General features: G+C 46.6%; 1 protein-coding gene across 1 annotated transcript; it reads right to left on the bottom strand.

Annotated features, from left to right (window-relative positions):
* Positions 1-2,220: 2,220 nt before the first annotated feature.
* Positions 2,221-2,835, bottom strand: CUNH3orf80 (chromosome unknown C3orf80 homolog). The gene has a single exon (XM_042685852.1). The coding sequence runs from the start codon at positions 2,833-2,835 to the stop codon at positions 2,221-2,223; it is 615 nt and encodes a 204-aa protein (XP_042541786.1).
* Positions 2,836-24,888: the final 22,053 nt, after the last annotated feature.

The raw sequence follows: 24,888 nt of genomic DNA, 5'->3' as shown, positions 1-24,888 counted from the left end.
CTAGCTACTAAGGCAGCTGAGATCTGAGGATAGAGGTTTGAAACCAATCTACGCAGACAAATCTAAGAGACTCTTTTATCTCCAATTCCCATCAAAAAGCTGGCAATGAGCAGGCCACTGGTGGCTCAGACCTATAATCCTAGCTATTCAAGAGGCTGAGATTTGAGGATCATGGTTGAAGCAGGAAAGTTCATGAGATTCTTATTTCCAATTAACCACAGAAAACCGGAAATAGAGTTGTGGCTCAAAGTGGTAGAGCTTCAGCCTTGAGTGAAAAAAACAAACAAAAAACAACAAAAAACCTAAGTGGGTATGCAAGGCCCTGAGTTCAAGCCACAGGGTTGGCACACACAGGCACATGCACGCATGCGCGCGGACGCGCACACGCACCCCCCCCCCCACAAAACCTTAACAATATGGCAACTTTCCAGTTTGTTTAAATGGCTGTCATGTTTGATAATATTTAAATAACATATTAGCCTATATGACTGGTCACATTTCATGAAGTTTTTTTTTTCAGTTCTCCACTCTTTTATCTACTTATAGCTTAAAAACTGCTTTTAAATGACAGACACAGCCTGCAGATTTTAACATATTCTCTAAGTCACACATCAGATAAAATTTGAACAAAATTTTAATGTCCTTCTGTTTTAATGTACGTTAATTTTTTCTTTGTTTCCTCCATGATCAGGCCAGGCACTTCAAAAAGTTTAAACCATTCTCTTTTATTACAATCCTGACATTAAAAAAAATTCCCAGATCTGTCAGATATTTTTTGTCAACATTTCAAAGTTTAAAATAATCAAATTATCCTCTTCCAATACAAGTCAAGATACATCTTATTTTCTGGTTTCTCAGGACTGTCCAATTTCATTGGCAAGAGCAGTGCTCTGGACCCGTGTAGCCAGTCTTTCTGTTTTGAACACAGAGTCTTGAGCTCTTGTTGAGCTTTTTTCTCTCAAGTTTGGCACTCTACCATTTGAGCCACACCTCTGCATTGGCATTTTGCTGGGCAACCGGAGATACGAGTGTTTTAGCTTTGTCCGCTGGGGCTGATTTTGAACCTTAATCCTCAGACCTCAGCCGCCTAAGTAGTCAGCATTACAGGCCTGAGCCACTGACACCCTTGACTAATCTTTCTTGAGGTACTGGCTTCTCCAGAGAAACTTTGGCATTTGAGTTCGTGCTCTCTCTCGCTTATCATAAGCTACAATAAGTACAGGGCACCCAATGTACATTTTACATCGTGTGCTTGTGTACTTTACACACCCTGCATTATTAACATAGGTCCAACTGCCTTCTGCTTCAAGGACCTGTCATGGAAGGGGAGAACTAATGACACTTGTTTTTTTCTTCCTTAAAACAAGGGATTATATCAGTCCAGTCGCACATTACCGAAAGATGGCTTGACAGGGACGTTACAGGGGTCAGGCTGCTGGCGTCTCCACGCTGTGGCTGTACTGCACCAATGACACACAGCACAGCACATGGACCTGTGTCACGGCGATTCACCGAAGACCTAGACTGCGTACGTGTGCTCGTTATAACAGTACTAAAAATAAAACAGACTCCCAGAGACACCCTTCGTATCCTTTAATGTCACGTTTCCCAGCGTGGCGGCGCCTCTCTCCACTTCCAACAGAGCGCCGAGGGGGTGCTCAACAGAAGTGACAGCAGAAGAGACAAGGTGAGCAACTTCCTGGCCACTAAATTTGGGGTGTGGGGGGGAAGATAATGATCTTGCTTTGCCATCCATTCACTCGAAAGCCTTGCTGCTGCGCTCAGCACAGGGCAACGATGCATAAAACAACAGCCACAAATACCTCCTCGGTTACCAAGAAGTCCAGTCGAGGTCCCGAGTGCGTCCCGCGAGGCCCGGCGTCGGTCCCGGCCTGCGTCCTGGCCTTTGTCCCGCGCGGGTCCACCTTGGCACGAACCCTCAGCGGTGCCCGTCGTCTGCTCACCTCCGGAAAGGGATGATCTCGTCCCCGAGTGCGGCCCCGGCGCTATCCCGGCCCAGCGATCACGAGTCCCGGCTCCCCCCTCCCCGACCCCTCGGGGATCCCGCCTCGGCCGGGTCCAAACCGGCGCGGACTCGGACTCGGAGGGAAGCAGGCACTTGCGGGTGATCGGGGCCGGGGCGGCCGAGGGCACGCAGGCAGGGGACGGGGAGCGAGCCGGGGCCGGCGGGCCGAGGGTGCGGGCGGGTCCCCGGAGCGCTCAGACGAGCGGGAAGCGGCCCTCGCCGCAGTCGGGGCCCGCCGGGCCGGGGCCGAGCGGCTGCAGCCGCAGCGACTCCTCGTAGCTGGGTAGGTGCCTGACCTCCTCGTAGCTAGGCAGCTGCGGGAAGGCGGCCGCCGCCGCGCGCAGCCCGCGCCCCGGGGCTCCGCGGCCCGCGCCGTCCAGCAGCGAGTCCTGCGAGCCAGCGGCCGCCTCGTCCCGCAGCAGGGCCGGCGCGTCGTCGTCCTCGTCGGCGGCCCCGTCGGGAGCTCCCGGGCGCCCCGGCGGCGCGGCCGCCCCGGGCCCGGCCTGGCCCCGCGGGAAGCGGCGCGGGTTGGGACAGATGATGCGCTGCAGGAAGTAGCCGATGGCGAAGAGCACGAGCAGCACGAGCAGCCCCGAGAGCTTGCGCACCAGCCAGCCCGCGCCGTCCAGGAAGGCGAGCAGCGGCGCCCGGCAGCAGCGCGCGGCCGCCGTGCCGTTGCCCGGGTCGCGCTCCGCGCACGCCGGCTCCGCGCAGCCCGCGCCGCCCCGCGAGGGCGCCACGAGCGCCAGCAGCCCGAGCAGCGGCAGCGCCGCCCGCGGGCCCTCGGCCGGCGCCCCGGGGCCCCGCATGGCCCGCGCGGGGCGGGGGTCCGCGCGACCTCGGGCCTGTGCTCCGTCCCCGGCCGCGCCGCCGGCTCCCCGCGGCCGCCCTCACCTGGCCCCGCGGGGCGGGAGGAGGAGCCGGGCGCGCCGTCCCCTCCGAGGTCCCCACCGAGGTCCCCGCGCCGCCCGCCCGCCCTGGGCTCCGCGCCCCGCCCTGGGCGCCGGGACCCCGCCCGCTCGCCCGCCGCGCGTCCTCCTCGCCTCGCCCCGCTCCGCAGCCGGCGGGCTGGACCCGGGCGCGCGCGGTCACCTAGCGGTCCCGGGCGGGGCGGGCGCGGCGCCCGGGGCGGGGCTTACGTGGCCGGTCGGCCCGAGTCCTCGCCAGCTTCTGGCGAGCGGTCGGGTTAAAAAGGATGGTGGCCGTGAGCGCGCCGTGCGGGCCTCGGGAGGGCCGGGGCGGGGCGGGGCGGGGACCGGGGGCCTCGGGAGGATGGCGACGCCCCCTCCCGGGCTGCGTACCCGACACCCCGGAGCCCGCAGCCGGACGCACGTGTGGGGGGCACGGAGTCCCCCGCTTCTGGAACTGTCTGTGAGAGGCGAAGGAGGTCGCTTGGAGGCCGGCCTCGTCCCCACCCAGCCTCGCTCCCCCATCCCGGCCTCGTCTTCCCCCCCCTCCATCCCGCCCCCCCCCCCCGGCTTCGATCCCCGGCCCCCGCCTCCCGGCCTCGCCGTGTCCCCAGGGCCTCTCCAAGGCGACCCTCGTCTGCACAGCTTGACTGTGGGGTGTCAGTCTGTGACGGTGACTGCCGTGGGAGCGTTCCCTTGCCTCGATTTCCCCACGCGTCCCCGGGAAAGCCCTCCGTGAATCCCGGAGGAAAGGCAGTTCCTCCGGGCGGGAGGCACAGGCCGCCCCGGGAGCCGCATGGGAGACAGCCAGCCGCCGGACCCCGACCCAAGCCGGGCAATGGGACCAGCAGGCCGCCTGGTCCCCGCTGGCAGGCCGAGGAGGGGCGGGAGCAGGGGCGAGAGCACGGGCCGGGGAGGGTGGGGAGAAGGATGGGAGCTGGGGGGCGGATGGGAGGGATGGGGAGAGGATGGGGGATGGGGAGGAGGATAGGAGGATGGGGAGGAGGATTGAGGGAGGATGGAGAGGAGGATGGGAGGATGGGGAGGAGGATTGGGGAGGGGAATGGAGGGAGGATGGAGAGGAGGAGGAGGACTGGGGATGGGGAGCGGGATGGAGGAAGGATGGGGAGGAGGATGGAAAGGAGGATTGGGGATGGGGAGGATAGGGAGGGGAATGGAGGGAGGATGGGGAGGAGGACAGAGAGGAGGACGGGGGGGGGGGGCAGAGCCAGACACAGGCCTCAGCCCCACCCGACCCTGGGAGGAGCAAGAGGTGGGAGCATTGGGTCCACACCGAGAGCGGCTGTGTTTCTGCCCACACACTCACCCCTGCTTTACTTCCACAGCACCTCATATCCCCGGAGTCCACGGCCCGGCTCTGAGAGGACATCCGCCCCTCCACTGCCTCCCCCCCCTCCTTTCCCCCTTCTTACATTGCATTTTAATATACAATGTACTTTATTGTGTACAACCTTTTGGAGGAAAGAAAAGAAATCCTGCAGCTGTCAAAGCACCAGAGAAACCGTGATCTTCATTACTCAGCATCACTACTGTCTCCTTTACCTCTGACTAACCAATGAACAGAGCACATTCAACTTCTAGAAATTCACAAATTCAAGCCTCGGTGAGCGACATGGAATGTAATTCTGTCTTCCATAGGAAAAAAAATCAGCTCATTTTGTTAAAAATTGCGCCAAATTGTCTTAATAGCAGAGGTCGAGAGGTTTTCCTTTTTTTTTTTTTAACTTATAGATGAAGGGCTCTGAGTCTATCCAAAAGAAACGAGGTCTTTTGGAGTGTGGCCTGACAAAAATTGAGAACATTAACTGAGCTAGTCTTGTGGTATGTGCTTATAATCTCAGCACCTGGGAGATGGAGGAAAGAGGAGCCGATTCAGGCCAGCCTGAAGCCACCTTAGTGAGTACTCTGTCTAAAAATAATAAACTACCATTTATCTTTTAAAAACTCATGCATGTAGCTAATCAAGAGGCTGCATTTCCAAGGATTACAGTTCAAAGCCAGACTAGGCAGAAAAGTCCATGATACTCCATCTCTAAAATAATCAGCAAAATGCCAGACTGGAGGTACAGCTCAGGTGGTAGAGCACCAGCCACACAAGCAAGCTGAGCAAGCTTGAGGCCCTGAGTTCAAACCTTGGCATCACCAACAAAACAAAATGAGTCACCATCAGCAGCAATACAAATCAACACATCTTTGTCTCCATAGTGTTTGCATATTTAAAATACCTTTATCTTTGTGAATTAGTTCACACTCACAGGAATAAATGCCAAGTGAGCCACCCTTTATGACTTTTAAAGACAGAAGAAAGTAAACAGAACATAGCAAAGGCCACTGCTCTTTCACTTGTGTCCCTAGGAACTGTCCTGCAGGCATAAGACCAGGTGGCTTCACCATGAACCCTTCCATTCTGTCACACGACTCCTGTCAGGGAGGACATTTCCCTCTGCTGTCTGCTAGCCATGAACTTGGGCCTTCAGGAGAAAGTACCAGAAACAGAAGGCCAGGCTTTACCTCTTCCTCAACACATCTCAGCTTGGGTAGTTGGGATAATATAAACTGTCCTGTCCATGAGAACCTTTTACTTAGGATGACATTGCTTTTATATTATATTTGATTATAATCTCTCCTGGTTTTATGATGTCTCTTCATTTACACCAGGTCTTCCCAGGGCAACAGTTCATTAAAGGCTTTATGTATATTTGCAGAAATGCATCTGTGTCAAAAGGATTTGCGACCTGAGATAATCTGCTCTGTGTTCTTTTCAGATTGTATTTCTTTCATTACTTATTCAATACATATTTGATGAGCACTGGCTCGGGGCGAGTCAGTATGCTCTCCTCTGGGGATATCATGAAATCAAGCCTCTCCCTGTCCTCTAGGGGCTTCCTGGGAGAATAGACATACATCAATCACCATAATGAATTGCTAGTGCATGCGCTGGCTTCTCACGCTGCCTTGACCTAGGTTGAGGAAGAGGAGTTGGCTGGAGAGATCTTCCTAAGACAGACTTTCCTAAAACGAATAGCACTACCTACAGGGTAGGAATCTTCTGTGCTGAAGAAACCTCTAGAAGTCTAATCTCCAGAAGAGGAAGCCCTTTTCCGTGTCATCTCTTATGCTTGGAGCAAACTCTGTGATGTCTGCTTCACTGTCTACATTTGGAAATGACTGCTCTGTTTCTCAGTTAGTGCTAGGCAGTTTTCAACCACTCCTCATTGCCATCCACCTACAGACAGAACCTAGAGCCCTGCGGAGCTCCAACTGCTTGTGTGACTGTACATCTAGGACTGTTTGGTCCTAGATGAGCCTTTGGCAAGCAGGAAAGTTCCAGCAACATTTTCTGTTTTTCCCATCTTCACATCCCTGGCTTGGAGTGGGGCCCAAATTTCCTCTTTCAACTTGATGGATTTGCAGCAGGCCAACAAAGGCTTCTTCAAGCCATGTGCTTCAAACCCAGAGAAAAATCAGAGTGACGTGCTTTGCCTCTTTTTGTTCAAATTAGGCACAAAAGGCCATGTGAAGCTTTCTTCCAAGCCTGAAGCCAGGAACAAAAAGATTGAGTCATTTCAGGCCCTTAGGAAAATAATCTTTCCTCTCACATCATGCCTTTTAGCTTTTCTGAGAAATGTTTACCATGTATTATTTTGTTTTTTCTTTCCTCCATCCTTGTGCGAGGGATTGAAATTATTATTATCCATTTTAGTAGACAAAGCTGGGTTAAGACATCTGAATCATGGAGCAAAGCAACGGCAGTGCTGTAATTGGAATCGGAGGCTTGTGATTGAAATGCAGCTTCGTGGTGGAGGACTTGCCTAGTGCGTTGAAGGCCCTGGGCTGGGTCTCTGGTATGGTATGCACTCCCTGTACTGAGACAGGGTGGGCCCTGAGGGAGCACTGTGTGTGGGGGGGGGGAAGCATGTGGCTTTGGAAGCTCCAGATTCATTAGGAGAGACCAACTGTAAGCAAAGGAGAGCCATGCTGGAATAATTCTAGACTGAGGAGATGAGATTCTTCTGAGGAAATGAAACATTTCTATCCTGCTGTGGACACGTTCAGTAACCTCAGGGATTGGTAATAATGGGACAGGCCAGCTATTTTTGTATGCATTTCTGCAATAAATAAATACCCTCCTTTGTGATGCTCAATTATTTACCTATAAATTAAGTTACTTAATGTTCATCGTAAATAACTTGTGAAATTAAGAATATCGTATAATGTTCATCGTGATAAATAACTTGTGAAATTAAGAATATCGTGAGTTCTGAAGCAAAGGAATATACAATGTTATCCACAACTTAAACTTCCATTATTAAACTCTTGTTTTTGTCTGGATGTAATGGCTCATACCTGTAATCCCAGAAACTCATGAGGCAGCAATAAATCAAGAAGATCTTGGTTTGAGGCCAGTTCAGAAAAAAAAAAAAAAAAAGCATCAAAATTCCATCTAAACAAATAAAAAGCTAGGCGTGGTCAAATAAGCTTTAATCCCAGCAGTGTGGAGGCAGAGATAAGAGGACTGTAGTCCAGGCTAATCCCAGGCAAAATGTGAAGCCCTATCCCCCCAAATAACAAGGAGGACAGGGGATATAGCTCAAGTGGTAAAGTTCTTGTCTAGTAGGCACAAAGCCCTGACTTCAAATGCCCATCCTGCCCCCACCCCCCAAAAAAAAGTTCTTTATTTCATTTTCTTTTGTTTTGTTCCCTTGTATTGCTGGCAACTGAGCCCCAAACGCTTCATAAGTTAAGCCAGTGCTCTGGCCCTGAGCTTGTAGCCCTAAACTTTCTCTTGATAACAGTTTACCAGTTCATTCCTCATGGCTGCCTTGCAGAGGAGATTCCTAACACTCACTGTATCGCTGCCATGAGAAAAATGCAACCATAGATATCATGAGAAATACTCAACCATTGACATCAAGAGAAATAGCCAGTGAGGCCCTGGAGACCTGAAATTCAGTTTCCAGCGATGTCTATGGTATGGATGTCTTTCCCACATAGGCTCTTTCTAAGCCAGCAGAGTGTTAACGTTTGAATGTATTTGCCAGTGGGATGACATGCTAGCCAAATGCTCACACTGGCAGAAAAGAAATCATATAGTATGAGATTGTTATCAGAAGAGATCATTTCACCAGGTAGAAATATTTTGTGTGCTCGACTATTTTAACTTGAAACAGAGCATGTATGCTTTGCCTTCTTTTCATCAGGAAGAAGAATGGCTGTTGAGATATGGCTTCTTCTGCACATCATCTGAAAAGCTGGAGAAGCAAGGAGCAGCCGTCCTGCTCAGTTCTATGCCCAGGCTCTGCAGCTTCAGGGCAGTAGGAAGGTGGCGATGGCTCCATTGCCGGACAATCTCCAAACAGCATGGCTGTTAGACTTTCCTTGCTGTGATAAAATACCTGACCTTCACAACTGACGGGAGGAATAATTAATTTTGGCACACGGAGACTTCAGTCTGTAGTCCTTGGCTCTGTTGATTCTAGGCCCATGGTGACATGCAGCACTTTACTGGGGAGCTGCTCATCTCATGGTGGACAGGAAACAGAGGGAAGCAGGGCTTAGTGCCAGTGCGGACAGGGAAGAGCGTGTGTGTGTGTGTGCAGAGGGGTCTGAAGTACATGAGTTGTAGAATCAGACAGTTACAAGTGTGGTCACTTACAAGAGCATTCAGTGAGACAGTGTTGGCAAAGTGACTGGTGGATGGCAGTGAATGTAGATAAGTCATATGGGGTGACCAGGATTTGGTTTGGTCCACCCCAAACAGCATGGAGACTCAGACTCACTGCATTTTATTTCTTCTCCTCAGATAATCAAAAGGAGATAGAAAGGCTTTCTCATCCCATTACTTTTTAACAACCTTGTTTATAAACTTTATCTGCATAATCCAAAATAAAATATTTAAGCTCCTTCTAGGCTCTTAGAAGGAACGTGCTGGCACACTCTTCTGAGCTTATTTGCTGCATCTTGGGCTTGTAGTTACAGTAAGTCAATATGAGCTTTTAGATATAGTTTGAAGTTTACACTTGCTTAAATATTAGATGCATAAAAGAACATCAGAAAGAGGCAGCCAAATAATACCACCAGTGTTTCACATTCACTGCCACTGATTGGGAGTAATATGAGCATGTAGGTGTAATAAAAATTGATAAGAATTGATTTCTGGCAGCTCACCTCTCCACCCCTGCCCCCCCCTCTCCACACATCCACCTCTTCTCTTCCCTCTACCTTCTTTCTTCCTCCCTCCAATTTCTATTTTTTTGGTGGTACTTCAGATTGAACTCAGGCTCTTTTGCATGCCAAAAAAGTTCTCTACCATTTTTGGCCATGCCCCAGCCTTTGTGTGTTTATATTATTTTTGAGACAGGATCTTGCTGACTTTGCATGCGTTGTCACTGAATTTTAATCTTGCACAACTGTACACAAAAAAACAAAGCAAGAAGCTATCTCAAAAATAACCAGAAGTGGCACTGTAGCTCAAGTGGTAGAGCGCTCGCCTTGAGTTGAAGAGCTGAGGGACAACGCCCAGGCCCAGAGTTCAAGCCCCACGACCGACAAAAAAAAAAAAAGATAACCAGAACAAAAAGAGCTGGAGGTGTGGTTCAAGCAGTAGAAGGCCTGCCTAGTAAGCCCAAAGCCCTGAATTCAATCAATTAAAAATGTTTGTGAAGCTTGATATGATGTGATAACATAATCCCAACAGTTGGGAGGCTGAAGTCAAAGGATCTCAACTTCCAGGTGTTAGATTTTACAAATATCAGCACCCAACTAAGTATTGAAGGAGAATCTCTGGGGCATTTTAGCTAGTGCTCCAGAGAACCCTAATATCTGAAGTTGGAGCGTTAGACCATATCAATGATGCTTTAGACTCTATCATTGGTTGCCTTTTTCTGTTTTTAAAGGCTCAGGACACAAGGACTCCTAGACAGCAAAGGTTTCCCCTGTTCTTCCCATGTTTATTACAATGTTGTCAAATGGTTTTATCATCCAATATAACATGGACTGAGTCCAGCCGTGTACAAATCATGGTTACTTAATGAACCAGATTAATTAGATTGAACTAGGTTTTCCTATGTTTTATGTGCCCGAAACAGCATTGAACAATGGCAATATTTCTGGAGACTTCTCCAGATTGAAGTGTCAGCCTTTTCCTGGCACTATATTTCATAGACGCATCAAGGCCAGGACTGGAATGGCTCACGGGGACCTTGAATTCAGGGCTGTGGGCTGGGAATACATGCCCACACATACATATTTCAACATGGAGGAGCTCTAGCTTTCAGAAAAATCCAAGAGGGCCACAGCTCCAAAGAAGTTAAAGAACAAACTCCATAGATCGGTCCCAGATCCCTTAGGTCCTGGCAAGAGAGACCAGCAGGGTCTCACAGAGTTGGTGGGGCAGAGCTGAGATTTCCCACCAGGCTGCCTGCATTGCCAGCACCTCCCTCATCTCCCATCACCATTAACACCGCGTTGGAAACCCCTCATGGCGGCACTGCCCTCAGACGTGCTGGGAAAGGTTCACAAGACTCCATCTCCATGGTGGCTTTCACAGTACATCATGCTGTCTCTCAAGTGGATGTTTCCCCAGTACTAGAGCTTGATCTCAGGACCTTGGACTCTTTTTTGTTTTATTATTTTTTTTATTTTTGCACTCACAGCTAGTGCTCTACCACTTGAGCTGGACCTCCACTTCTGGCTTTTTGCTGGTTAATTAAAGAGAAGAAGCTGTCACTGCCATGACTGGCTGTGGTCAGGGACCCTTGGATCTCAGCCTCCTGAGGATCCGGGATGACAGGCGTGAGCCACCGATGCTCACCAGCGTGAAAAGGTCAATAATTTTATCTCTAAAATATCAGGCTCATCACAAGTGACCAGGAGCAATGCATATATACATTTAAGCAATCATTAGGTTCAGGGTACTTTTGGGTAGAGAGTAGACAATGCGGTGCTAGTGTGGTGATAGGGAAAATGACCGACTTCACGCTTAATGAAAAAAATAGGCAGGAAAAGTTGTACATTTTCTTTATGTTTTCGGTTTCAACAATGTGGGAGAGAAAGCAGCCTATCATAATGAGCTATTTGATAGTAATTATTCTTCATCTGCTAATTTCTAGGAAGGAAAATATGATTAAAATGAGTTTCCGCACAGCTGTTGATTGAACATAACTGCAAAGCAATCATCATGAAGCTAATAATCAGAGCAGTGCAACATTTGGAAAGTGATTGTTTGAGAAACCAGGCCTAAAAGCCAAGGAAAATGTCCAGCTAATTACAAAATTACTCCCCCCTACTTTTGTCTGAACTTCAATTAAGCAGAGAAAAGCAAAACCAGTTAATTACGTATATCTTGAGGTCAACTTTTGCAACTCCAACAAACCACGATATTGAAAGCTTCTTTTTAAAAAAATGAAATTAATAAATAATCATACTAGAAAAGCTGTAACATATTTAACAACACATCAATAAATCCTGAGCAAGCTATGCACACTGATCATTTCAAGCCTCCCCTCCCCTCTCTCCTCTCCCTTCCCCTTCCCACAAAGATGTCTCTTGCTCATTGTAATGCTCCAATTAGAAAACCAAGATTAATGATCTCACAAATGGGCGGGCACAGATTTTGGTGCTGATAATAACAGGCTCTTAGGGGAAACTTGAGGACACAAATGCTTTCTTTTGTAATTTGTTATCCACAAATCTGAAGTCAGTGGCATTAATGGAAAGTTGGGCAAATGTAGAGTGCTTCAAACAGAGCAAGAGCAAATGGGGTCCTTGGCTTGTCTTTCATTGTGATCCTGATTGAAGACCAATGGATGACTCTAACCACAATCCATTGGAAATCACTGAAGGGTCAAAGGTGGACAAAGATGAATACTCAGGAGGGGTGGCTGCTCTCCAGTGGTGGAAGCAATCCTACTCAAAGGCAGTGTCACCAGACTAAGTTGTTTTCTCTCTATTTCAGCCTTCTCTTGTGATCTTTTTCCTTTTATTCATTTAGATTCTTCAGAATTGGTGATGTATGGTGGCTTATGCTTGCAATCCTAGCTATTCAGGAAGCTGAGATCTGAGGATTGAGGTTTAAAGTCAGCCTGGGCAGGAAAAGTCTCTGAGACTCTTATCTCTAATTAGTCACCAAAAAAGTCAGAAGTGGGGCTGTGGTTTAAGTAGTAGAACAACAGCAACAACAACAAATAAAGAGCTAAGAGACAGTTCAAAGCACTGAGTTCAAGCTCCAATACCAACACAAAAGTAAACGAAAAACAAAAGAATGAAGAATTCTACTTACATCTCACTGATTATAACTGGTCACAAGGCTCCTTAGATGCAAGGGAGTCCAATGAGGTAGGTATTTTGGGATTCTGGTCCTTAAGTAAGAAAAAGACAGGGAAAATTGAGCTGGGAGAGCCTTTCTTCCTTCCTTCCTTCTTTCCTTCCTTCCTTCCTTCCTTCCTTCCTTCCTTCCTTCCTTCCTCCCTCCCTCCCTTTCTTCCTTCCTTCCCTCCTTCCTTCCTTCTTGCCTGCCTGCCTGCCTTCATCTTTTCTTTCTTTCTTTCTTTCTTTCTTTCTTTCTTTCTTTCTTTCTTTCTTTCTTTCTTTCTTTCTTTCTTTCTTTCTCTCTCTCTCTCTCTTTCTTTCTCTCTGTCGTCTCCTCTCCCTCTCTTCCTTCCTTCCTTCCCTCCACTCTCTCTTTTCCTTTCTGTGCCCACAGGGGGGCATGAACTCAGGGGCTAGGTTCTGTCCTTTAGCTTTTACACTCAAGACTTATGTTCTACCCTTTGAACCACACCTCTATTTCCAGCTTTATGGTGGTTAATTGGAGGTAAGAGTTTCACAGACTCCCCTACTTGGGCTGGCTTTGATCCTCAGATGTAGGCATCCCCTGAATTGTTGTTAGCATTACACAGTTATTGCTGCCTTAGGCAGCACCCAGCCTGGCCCATGTGGGTCCGTACAATGCTGGCTGGTGTGAACTGATCCCTACAAGCCTTCTGCTTTGATGCCTGTTATTTAGAACACCTGTCCAGGACCACATTACTAGCAGCTATTACATTCCAAGCAAAGCAACAAGAAAATCAACTTTCTTTACGATTGATGTGAAAAAGCCTATGGTAGCTGGAAGTCACATAGGCAAGCGAGTGCTTTACGGAAATGTGTTCCCGAAGCTCAATTTCTTAAGGTTTCTAGGTGATGTGAAATGATTGATTCTGCAAATGAACGCTGAAGAAATAAATTGATTCCTTTGAAGTGAGCGGGCCATTAAATCTTGACCTTAAAATTTCTAAAATGTTTTCAAAGGAGTGGACTTAGCAGAGCCTGCATTTTATGGAATTAACTCTTTCCCCCAACCCTTTTCTTTTGTTAGACTAGTTTGCTGGGGGCTAGCCTCAACCTTTATAATTCTTAGAAACATAAAATAGGACATACTCAGCTATTTACCATAATATTCCAAGGTTTTATGGTTGGCTGCCAGATGCCTGTCCCTAACATTTGTCAGGCTCAGAGCCACGCTCACTGGAATACTCTATGTCCATATTTTAGGTTATAATTCAAATCCAGCACAAACTGTCCACTTTCAGAATAGGCTTGGGGGTGGGGGCAGGCTCAAACTTATGATTCTAGGGCTCCTTGGAATTCTGCATTAAAGTTTGGTGGCAGTTGAACCCTGGTGGTTCATGCCTGCAATCATAACTACTCGGGCAGTTGAGATGAGGATCGTGGTCCAAGGTTAGCTCTCTTCAAGAAGACCAGGTCGTGTCATACAGCTGGATTTTAATCTGGATTTGCTTAACTCCAAAGTGATACTCCTAGACAAAATTCCACAAATGCATCAGTATCCCCAAACTACTTTTTAAAAAATATTTCTTTGTGGGAGAGGACACTGGACGTCTACTGAGTTAAGAAAGACATGTTTACAGCACACTATTATGCTGTGGATCTCCAGGGCTGATCTCCAGCAGCTCAGCCTCCACCCTTTGCAATTGGACCCAGGTGGTTTTCTCTATGGCTCCCTTCTTTTCCTGATCATTTTCCTTCATGCATTTCAAGAAGCAATCTTTGCTCTTACCACAGTTAATAGCTTGCTGCACACATGAATTCTCTTGGCAACGATCTCCACCTTCACTTGTTTGTTTCTTGCGATGCCAGGGGCAGGCTGGGTAACACTGCCCACCCTTCTCATTTTGCCATGGTAACATCTGAGAGGCTTTTGTTTTTGGACAATACCCTCTCCTCCGATGTCTGCAGTGCCATCTTTCTTGCAGATTCACATGGACAGGTCAAGCAGGGAGTGACCCGACACTTTCTGAGAGGCATAGAGACAGACACAGGCCCCTTTCTCTTTGAGTTTGCAATTCTCCTCAGCCACTAGAAGACACGCTTGTAGCAGAATGGCCAGTGCCATAGAGTTTTCACAGTTGTGTATATGAGTTCAATGATTTAACAATTGTCTCCATTTTACAGATTGAAGTACAGAGATTATAGCATCACCTAAGCCTTGTTGCCCATAACAACCTCGCTGATTTTGTTTTTCTCAAATAAATATCCTTCACCTAGTGATGTCAGCTGAAGGTTGGTGAGATGAAGCATATTGCTCACAATCCACTGACCCATCCGTGGGAAAGTGCAGGCTGAACAAAAGTTTGTTCAACTCGACCCAAACTCCTCTGCACTGAGCTGAGGATCATCCCATAGGCAGGGCACGAGTCTTTTTTTTTTTTTTTTTTGCAGTCATGGGCTTGAACTCTGGGCCTGGGCACTGTCCCTCAGCTTTTCAGCTCAAGGCTAGTGCTCTACCACTTGAGCCATAGTGCCACTTTTGGCTTTTTCTGCTTATGTGGTGCTGAGGAATGGAACCCAGGGCCTCATGCATGCAAGGCAAGCACTCTACCACTGAGCCACCTTCCCAGAGTCTTTTCTAAAGGGCTCCTTCCCGCCGGCCAATGGAAGCTTCTATGATGGTCCTTTTGGTGGATGTTCTAATAGGTTCTGGGGCAGGACTGACTAGACAAAAGAAGAGAACAGGATGTCAGGGTCCACAACTTGGATTATTAGACTGGGATGGTAGCAAAGTTGATTTTTTTTTAACCATATGACAAGGATCTCCTGCTGACTTCAGTGTCAGAACTCAAGAGTTCAGTGTTTGATTTCAGCTTAGCTCTAGCACTTGGGGGAAAAAAAAGCTATTGTTTAAAAAAATTGGCAACTTTTATTGTTATTATAAAAGTGATGTACAGAGAGGCTACAGTTTCATAAGTCAGGTCAAGAGTATACTTCCCTTTGGATGATGTCACCCCTACCTTTGCTTAAAAATTTCTTTAGAAAAATGTTTTCCAAAGGTATTTTTCCCCTAGAAAATTTGAACAGTTCAGATGGGACAACTGCAGAATTCAGTCCATTAATACTAACAATAGTAATAACTGTAGTGGTGTTCGCTTTAAAAGTACCGGTGTGTGGAAGTGTCCACCTGTTCACTCACATAATACCATAGGCTTAGAGTAAGTGTAAGTGAAACTGGAAATATGGATCACTAAGGGAGAAGGGCTAACCTGAACAGGCCTCTTCTGTATAAATAACTACAAGATACACTGGAAACCTGGAGCAACAGAGGAAGTAGATGACAGGGATTGGAGGGCAGGGAGGGACGAGTAGGCAGAGCAGCGAGAATGCGCTGGGGCTTGAACTTAGGGCCTTGTGCTCTGGCTTAGCTTTTGTGCTCAAGGATGCCATTCTACCACTCGCACCACACCCCCACCTCTGGCATTTTTGCTGATTAGTTGGAGATAAGACTCTCTTGGATTTATCTGCCTGGCTGACTTCGAACTTTGATTCTCAGATCTCAACCTCCTGAGTAGCTAGGATGACAGATGGGAGCCACCAGCATCCAGCATCAGGGTGATACTTTGGGACAGTGAAACTACTCTGTAGGATACTAAGATGATGGACGCACATGGTTATATATGTTTATCTAAGGAAGGAATAAAAATAACTAGCAAGAGAAGGTCGCTGTTGGGCTCGAAGCAGGATGAGGCCATGTTTGCAAGAGCTCTGGGGTGAGGAATTCCCAGAGAGAAGGCTGATGTGGCCAGAATACAGCAAGAAAGGGGTACAGCCTGGAGGTGAGTAGGGGTTTTGAACCTGGGGCTAACAGTAAAGCCTGAACGCAAAGTTGTATTCTTATCAGAAGCAAACACATGGGAAGGCAAAGCAGGTGAGATCTGGGGTGACAGGGATGTTTCTGTGATGCTCTTAACTTCTACCACACTCCCATGAGATTGCAGAAGTGACTCCCCAGGCTCTCCCCAATAAGGAAACATGGCAGCTGTGAGCAGCTTATGCCCTGTGGGGTGGGCCCCACAGCGTGGAGGAAGATGGGCTCTGAGGATGGCTCTGGACAGGAAGTGGAACGAGATCCCAAGTCTAGTTTATTTCCTAAGGTGGCTCTAGACAGGCAGCTCCTGAATTACATTGCGGATACATTATCCATAGGGCTCCATGGAGAATGTTCTGGCAGATGTTTCATGACTGACAATGACCAGCCAGGAAGCTGATGGAGACCCATGGGAAGCAGACACCAGTGATCTCGTGGGCACGGGTCGGGGGCTGGGTCTGCCCAGGCCCCTGCTCAGCTGTATGGGGTTTTCTGTTTCTCCCTGGATCTGACCTGCCTCTTCCCAGAGATCTCTTGCTAGAACTTTCCTTTCTTCCTGTCCCTCAGAGCCATGTGCTCTGAATTGAACATTGGCAAACCTATCTGAACATTGGCAAACCTATCCATTCATAAGGGCTATTTATTTATTTAGTTATTTAGGTGGGTTGTGGGTTTAGGGTGCTGTCCTTGAGCTCTTTAGCTCAAGGCTAGCACTCTACCACTTGAGCCACAGCGCCACTTCCGGTTTTCATTGGAGATAAGAGTTTCACAGACTTTGCTGCCCAGGATGGCTTGAACCACAATCCTCATATCTCAGTCTCCTGAGTAGCTGGGATTACAAGCGTGAGCCACTGGTGCCTAGCACTTTTTATTTTTTTTTAACCTCAACTCTGCACATATCTGTGTTAGTACACCTAGGTGTATTTCTTTTTTGTTACTGCAACAGTATACCTGACTGAACAACTTAAAGCAGGAAAGATTTATTTTGGCTCTGGAGCTCAGAGGGCTCTGTCTATGGCCAATGGGCTCTGGGTTTGTTGGCAGAATATTAGTGGAGGCAAGAGCATGTTCACTTAATGGTGGACAGGAAGCGCAAAGGAGAGAGAGAGAGAGAGAGAGAGAGAGAGAGAGAGAGAGAGAGAGAGAGGGGAGTCTTTAAGTAGTCTACCTTGAATAAGCAATCCAAAAATGAACTCGAGGTATAGCTCATACACCAGGCAAACTTGGACCCTGAGTCCAATATCCAGTTATACAAAAACAAAACAAAGCCAAAAATCCCAGCAATGGAGAGGCCAGAGTGGTACAAGCCACGAGATCCAAACCCAGTCCTGAATCCAGTGTGTTTGGTTAACACATGTGACCTTGCAGTTACCTCTCAGGACCTCAACTGTAGTCCAAGAACCGTGGGTTGGACTGGAAAATTCCCAAGTTTTCCTTGAGTGCTACCTCTTATAAACCCTGATTTATTTTAGTTTCCCTCCCTCCTCCTTCCTTCTTTCCTTTCTACGCTCCTTCCTTCCTTCCTTCCTACCTTCCTTCCTTCCTTCCTTCCTTCCTTCCTTCCTTCCTTCCTTCCTTCCTTCCTTCCTTCCTTCCTTCCTTCCTTCCTTCCTCCCTCCCTTCTTTCCTGCCTCCCTCTCTCCCTCCTCTCTCTCTCTTCCTCTTCTTTCAATAGAACCTCACTATTTAGTATAGATTGGCCTTGAACTCACGATCTTCCTGTCTCAAGTGCTGGGATTCTCAGACATGCACTACTACACCCAGCTCTAGACTCTAATTGAAATGGATGCAAAGGTATTTGTTTTTCCTTTTGTTTCAAGCTTGCCATTGGGTAACTGGTAGGTTCTGACATCAGATAAACTCCCTTAGCTCTGTGCTGTCAGAATTGGCCTTGGTGGGTGGAATATCTAGCTCTTTTCTTTCTGTCAAGGTGGTAGTTCCTTGACAAGGGATGTCTAAGGAGAGTAGTCTTGGAATGGAGTAATCCTTGGATTAGACACAGGGATCCTTCTAGAATTGCTATCTTGACACATGTGTCTGCTTGTCTGCCTGGCATTGGATGTTTAAACTTCAAATGGATTCAGCCTGGACTGAAACATTTCCTCCGTATTCGATTTCTGTCTGTTGCACCTGCCCTACTTCCTCCAGCTGCAGCTCCCTCCTATTTCTGTCTCTGCTGATAACCCTGACCTTGGCTGGGGCCACAGCCTCTCTCAACCTGAAGTCTGCAAGCTGAGTCTTGCTCTATTTGGGTCCAGCGTTCTAGCCCTGCTCTAAGCAATGACAAATAAAAGCCATGGCATCACCCACGGAGACCCCACAGTCTCCATGGGTCAAACTTCCATGGCGTCTCCAAATATCCAATTGTGGGAGCTCCAGAGCCTCCTAGCCAATGAGCACTGGAGTGCCAGTCGCATGGTCTCCCTCCCTGCCCGGGCCCTCAGGGATAGCCAGCTACGTGCAATTGTGTGGCTCCAGTGGGTGCTGGGGGAAACGCACTGCATCCTGGGAAAGTCCTTTCTAATCATTCTTCCTGTGGGCTTTGACATTCAACTTCTTTTGGAACTCCAGCCCTCCTGGCCGGCATTTCTGTGGTAATCTCCTTAGGGTAGTGCACCACAGGCATGGGCAGCATGTGTATGTCCTGACTTTTCAACACCTGTCACCTGTCCCCAGCCATATTTTCCAAGAGCTAAGGGGTGGGAGGAGACAGAGCTTAAAGGAACAGCCACAAGGTGTAACTCAACTTATCCATGTCACTGTCAAACTAGGTGATCGAAATTCAACATGGCAGTTTAAGGACCACGGACTGTGGATATTTCCCATCTTGGTGGGAGGGGGTAAATACGAAATTTCCTTCAGAATCCTTTTTGCACTGTCGGCTCTAATCACATGCACCTTGGCTTCCATCTACCTGCAGTCTGCCTTCCAGATCTTCATAGGCTTGCATTTTCATCTCTGAAGCTGCGGATCAGTTGCCTGGTTGGCCATAAGAGCATACGTTTTTATACCCAGAGCCAAATATCTTTGACTCTTGCACATTGTGGCTCCAATCATTTACCTTCTTGTTAAGTGCTATTTTTTTAGTGTGATCATTTTCCTGGAGTCTCTATGCTCTTTATAACCCATTACTCTGATAAAAGCCATTCACACACACAATTTATGCATATATAAATATACATAATGTATTATGCCCAATAGGCATAAAAATATGTGTAAATGTTCAGTATGAGGCTGGTAAATGTGCATCTTCAAGGTGGGCTCACATTTGCAAGTACAACACTCTGTTAGCTCAGACACAAGGAAACTAGCCTTTCTTTAGATGAGGTTAGCCAAATCAACCTTGAAAGATTAGAAAAAGATCTACAAGTCCATTTGTTCTTTAATGGGTCCACTCTGTTCTTAAACCTCTTTGCTGCCACTACACGTATCTCCCAGGGACCTGTGACCTGTGAGCTTCTCAGAGAATCTGCGTGGAGACAGGGAGGCTATATTAACCCTGTATACCATTAAGTGACTAACTAACTCTGCTAGCAGTCTTCAGATGGATGCTATGAGAAACTCAAAAAATTAAAAACTCACTTATATAGTTGGTTCTTGAGGCTCCCATTCTGCAAAGACATATGTTGAAAGACAAATTCCAGCTGCCTTAGAATCTTCCCATCTCTCACTCTTAAATCATCACAGAAGCAAGATGGCTTTGCGAGTTAAAACCAAGCAAAAAAACAGGCAAAGCATTGCTGAGAGCAAGTTCAGACCCCGGATTGTTGGGCTTTTCCTTCCCAGATTAGCTTGTTCCTCCTGACAATGCCAGATCATGCTCAACAGCAAACTTAATTACAGAACACCATTAGCTTTTGGAAAATACTGCAACAACAACAAAAAAATCACATCCATGTCAAGGCTATTTTCAAAGATCCCAGATTCTGGTCTTGGGGTTCCATTAAATGTAATTGGGTGGCGCATAATCATGAATCGACATGGTGTGAACCTAAAAATATTGCCCTGGTCATAGAGGAGCTGGTCAGTGTGCAAAATAATCCATGTGTTTTCACATTTGCTATTAAAAAAAAGCCACACCAACTGATAGTTTGAGCTGTTCTCCTTGATACTGAGAAACATCTAGAATTGCTGACATGCATAAAATCAATGATTACATTTGTAAGCCTGGGAAAATTCAGGAACATGCCCTGATGTGAAGTAGCAACAATATAAAAGCATTTATTTTATGCTCAGTGGATCTTCCAAACCAGGACTTTATGTAGTGACATTTCTCAGGCAGCAGAGATGTTCTCGCTAGGATTTTCCAGAGAACATTGCATTTCACTGGTATTTATAACTTAGCTCAGCCTCTTTCTATTATTTATATTTAAAGATAGAAAGACATCTTTTCCTGTTTCTCTTTCTTTGGCAGTTTCTTCTCCAACACCCCCACACCCCCATGAATCATTAACGCGATGGTGACTGAGAATGGTCTTTATCACACCTAAACACTTTTTGGCTCCCTGGGTGAATTGAGATGTTATAATCCTCTAGATGTTTATGATTCTCTAGGTAGGCTCGAACAGCAAATGAAGCAAAGTCGAAGTGAATTTCATTCAGGCATGATGAAGTGAGTACATTGTCCTTAGGTTCTAATTTCACAAAATGGATTTATAGACAAACTCACCCTTTCCTGAGCTCTCAAACATGATAAAAAAAATGTGCTACTCACATATTTTCATCATGCCCACCTCACCTCTCCACACAAGTTTAAAGAGAGCCAAATGCAATAAAGTATGTAGAAGAGTTTTGTGAATTCAGAAGCGCCATTAGCATTTAAAGATATGTTCGTGGATCTTCAGTGGAAACCATTGTAGATGTGAGCAGAGGACTGAACTGGCAGATTATGAATGTGTCTGCAGCTGTAAGCACACTCAATGCTATGTGTCATCCCCAAGGATCTGATAATGAATTAAGTCCTGTAATACGAAAAGGTATAATTGATCACCATAAGTCAAGTCCAATTCTCCCCGGATGATTGAACGATGAGTAACATATGTCCGCTACAGAGAGATTTAATGCCTTTTGCATTTCAAGTCAGGCTACTTGTGTCCAAGAGAGAGTTGCCTCTCCAAGATGCCAGCCATTCATTCTGCACATGATTTATTTATAAAACCCTGCAAATGTTATTTCCCAGGTTGCATAATAGTCTCTCTGTGTTAGGGATGGCAAAAGTAAAGTCTTAAAAAAAAGTTTGCTTATTGAAGTCCATTAAAATTTGGTCAGAGTTGTTATTATATGAAATTACTATATAGGGACAAAAGTTGTTAGAACACTTGAATTGCATTTTTAAGCACTCTTATTAACAGAGCTCTGCTTCCCAATGAATTGAACTTATCCTCATCGTGCCAACAGATTCCAGGAGGATGTCCTAAGCACGCAGTGAGGGCCTGCGCCTGCCCTGCCCTTCCCCCAGCCCTCATCACAAAGTCCTGCTTCTCAGACTCTCAATGCCAATGACTCTGAAATGTGTGCATCCCTATAAAGATGTCGGCTCTCTGACGGATTATTTATCCCATTGCTGTGGCTTTTATGGCCTGATGGGAAGGGAGCGCACTAAAGATGAATTGCACTTAATGTTTTCCCATTTTCTCTGTAGCCAAAGCAGATTTCCCAAACCTTTCTAATTCCTTCCATTGCTTTAATGGCTACATTTCCTCTAAGGATAGAAGTGTGGGGGCTGGGCCTGGGCGTGGTCCCTGAACTTCTTTTGCTCAAGACTAGCGCTCTACCACTTGAGCCACAGCGCCACTTCTGGCTTTTTCTGTGTCTGTGGTACTGAGGAATCAAACCCAGGGCTTCATGCATGCTAGGTGAGCACTCTATCACTGAGCCACCTTCCCAACCCCCTTCCCCTCCCTCTTGTCTTCTGCACATATTTCCAACTGGCAAAGCCGCTTAGGGTTTTGTTAGAATTCTCTCAAGGAAGCTGTAATGTCCTCACTCACTGGTGTCCCCTGGGTAGGAAGGTGCATGTGGGCCACCTCTGATGAAGTCTGCACTGGAAGGGGCCTGGGGAGCAGTCTTGGGGGGCACTCACAGGCTTCAGGCACATCATTTCTGTTCCATCAGCTTAGACAATATATTCGCTTCTTCTGGTATCCAAAGTGCTTGTAAATAGTTCACACAATCCCACAATGTATAATTTAGGGAGTTAAAGTCATCTATGAGGCCTTCCTTCTACTGATTAGAGTTCTTTGATTGTTTTTTTCCAGATTCCTTTTGCTGGCTTTTATGAAGCCAATAGACCTTTCATTGTTAAAGGCACAGTTCTGCACCATCATTTTTCACTCAGTATTACCTTCTTCCCCCATCTTTCAACCTATTTCCCAATTAATAAAAGCTTTACATTAGCCAACTGCCAGTGGCTTACAGCTGCAATTCCAGTTACTTGCTAAGGAGGATCGAAGTTCTAGGCCAGCAGAGTCACACAGGTAAGATCTCTTCTTAATTCCAGTCTGTGCACTTGTCTTCCTAGCTGCAAAGGGAAGCCTAAAATAAGGGATGTGGTTCAGGAGCTTGCCTGTATGTTAAGAAATAACCAGCAAACAAGGACTGGATGAGCGGCTTAGTGGTAGAGTGCCTGCCCAGCACCAGTGGTCTGTGAGCCACTGTCTGTACCACCAAAATAAAGAAATAAGCAAACCAAAAGAGCTGCACAGTACCGTACGGCTGGATTACAATCGAGTCAGAAACTTACTAAAGGGTATTTGAGTTGTTTTCCATTTTTAATATTACAAAATAAATGTACTACTTCTGTTTATATTTTTGAAGGCAAGTGTTTTGATTGGGTAAGCTTCTGGGAATTCTTGCTTACTCATGAATCATATAAAAATTTTAGCAGCAAAAGAAAAGGTCAAAAGCTATGTACCTATGACCATATAAGATGATGCAAAGCGAAATGAACTCCAAGATAGGGACACAAGAGATTTTATTTGTCTTGCTGTTCTTTTTAATGTATTTATAATATACTATGTGATTTCTGTTTGTTTCTTTTATATGTTCTTCCCCCACGGTATAACCCCTGTTGTCACTATATTTGATTCTCGTGCCCTGCATCTTGTATATACATTTTTCTCATTTGGGGAAGAAATAACAAAATTCTGAAATAAGGATACAGGATGATCTATTGTAACAGCGAGATGTACAAAACACTATGTTGAAAACGAACTTTACAACTTTGCGGGTGGCGGGGGAGGAGTTGGGGAGGTGGGGAGGGAAAGGATGGTAGGGGAAAAACAAAGGGAGAGGTAACAATGCTCGATAGGAAGTGGACTCATTACCTTACTCATGTAACTGTAACCCCTCTGTACAGTATCTTTACAATAAAAAAACATAATAAAAGTTATCTGCAAAAGAAGACAAAGTAGGTTGCGTGTGATGATTAAAGCAATAACTGGTGCGTGAATGAATGTCAGATAGAGATGTGCGCTGGCTTACTTCCTCAGTTCTTGATCAGCAAGGAATGGATCTGAGCTCATGCATCCATGTGGTCCTAGACCTGGAGTGGGTCCACTCATGATCAGGGTACTGGCAGCCCACAATCCGTGAGAGGCCAGACCCTGCAGGCAGCCTGCCACATTTCACATCTGAGCTCAGCTGCCTGCCTGACTTAGCTTTCAACTTGTGAGTTAGAGACACGTGGTTGGGTGCAGTCAGCAGTCAGTGAATTCACGCCAGACAAGTACAGGGAGCTGACTGACTGATCCAGCATGTCATGAGCACTGTTCCTGTAACCAAGGCTCCAAATAGTGTGCCTTTTGTGGACCAGCCAGAAGGACAGCACTGCTCACACATCAGCGTTCATGTTCCCCAAACTTCACAAGGTAGATGATGTCCAGCCCCACTTCGCAGATGAAGAAACTAGGAATTTAAAGAGGTGAAAAAGGACCCGTAGGTTCTTCACACAAGCTCATAGAGGGGAGGTTCCTCATTGGTTGGTGAGGGCACTGCTTGTATGCAGGTAGGTAAAGAAACTCGGGGTTTTGTATGAGAGCTCTTTTCATAGATAAACACAGGGCTAACCCAAAACTATTAAAAATTGTTCCATTCAGGACACAGGACCAAATGGAGTGAAGGGAGAAGGAATGGAATGGAGATTGCTTGGAAGATACCTTTTTTCTATTGTTTTCACATCTAGATTTCCTGTTTTACGGATTCAGGAACAAAATAAAATTACAACAGGAATGAATGAACTTAACTTGGTACCAAATCAGTAACTTGAGAAGGAAAAAAAAAAACAAATGCAAATAAACTTTGAGTTCTGAATGTATATTCTTAGTGAAGAATCATAATGATATATTTGGACTTAAGAGTAGGCTGAGAGTTAATGGCATTGATAATGTGATTCTGAAACAGTTTTGTGTGCCTTGTGAGACAGATCAAACTAATGAAATATAGACTTTTTTGTGAGCTGGGGTTTTCAGGAGGGGAGAAGACAGAGATCATGAATGGAGGAGGCTGGGGAAAGCCTTGTGTTTGATTTCAATAAGAGATATCAGAATAAGCCTGTCTGTGGGAGAGGTATATGGGAGGAGTCTTTCCGGATCTGTAAGCTAATAGTGCCTAGAAACAAGGACAAATCTGTAGGAATGGGCATGCCTCAGGCCCAGGTCCAAGTTTCTGAATATATTCCCTATTGAAAAACACAAGGGCCCAGCGCTTGTGGCTCATGCCTGTAATCCTAGCTAGCTGAGATCTGAGGATCATGGTTCAAAGCCAGCCCTGGCAGGAAAGTCTGTGAGACTCTT

Source organism: Dipodomys spectabilis, unplaced genomic scaffold (assembly GCF_019054845.1).
Source record: "Dipodomys spectabilis isolate Male_0828 unplaced genomic scaffold, ASM1905484v1 ptg000095l, whole genome shotgun sequence".
Classification (NCBI taxonomy): Eukaryota; Metazoa; Chordata; class Mammalia; order Rodentia; family Heteromyidae; genus Dipodomys; species Dipodomys spectabilis.
Note: the sequence above shows the minus strand (reverse complement) of the source record. Positions and strands in the feature narration are given on the sequence as shown.

What these genes read in the sequence shown, in the direction of transcription:
- CUNH3orf80 (XM_042685852.1), bottom strand. Translation starts at nt 2,835, where the DNA reads ATGCGGGGCCCCGGGGCGCCGGCCGAGGGCCCGCGGGCGGCGCTGCCG.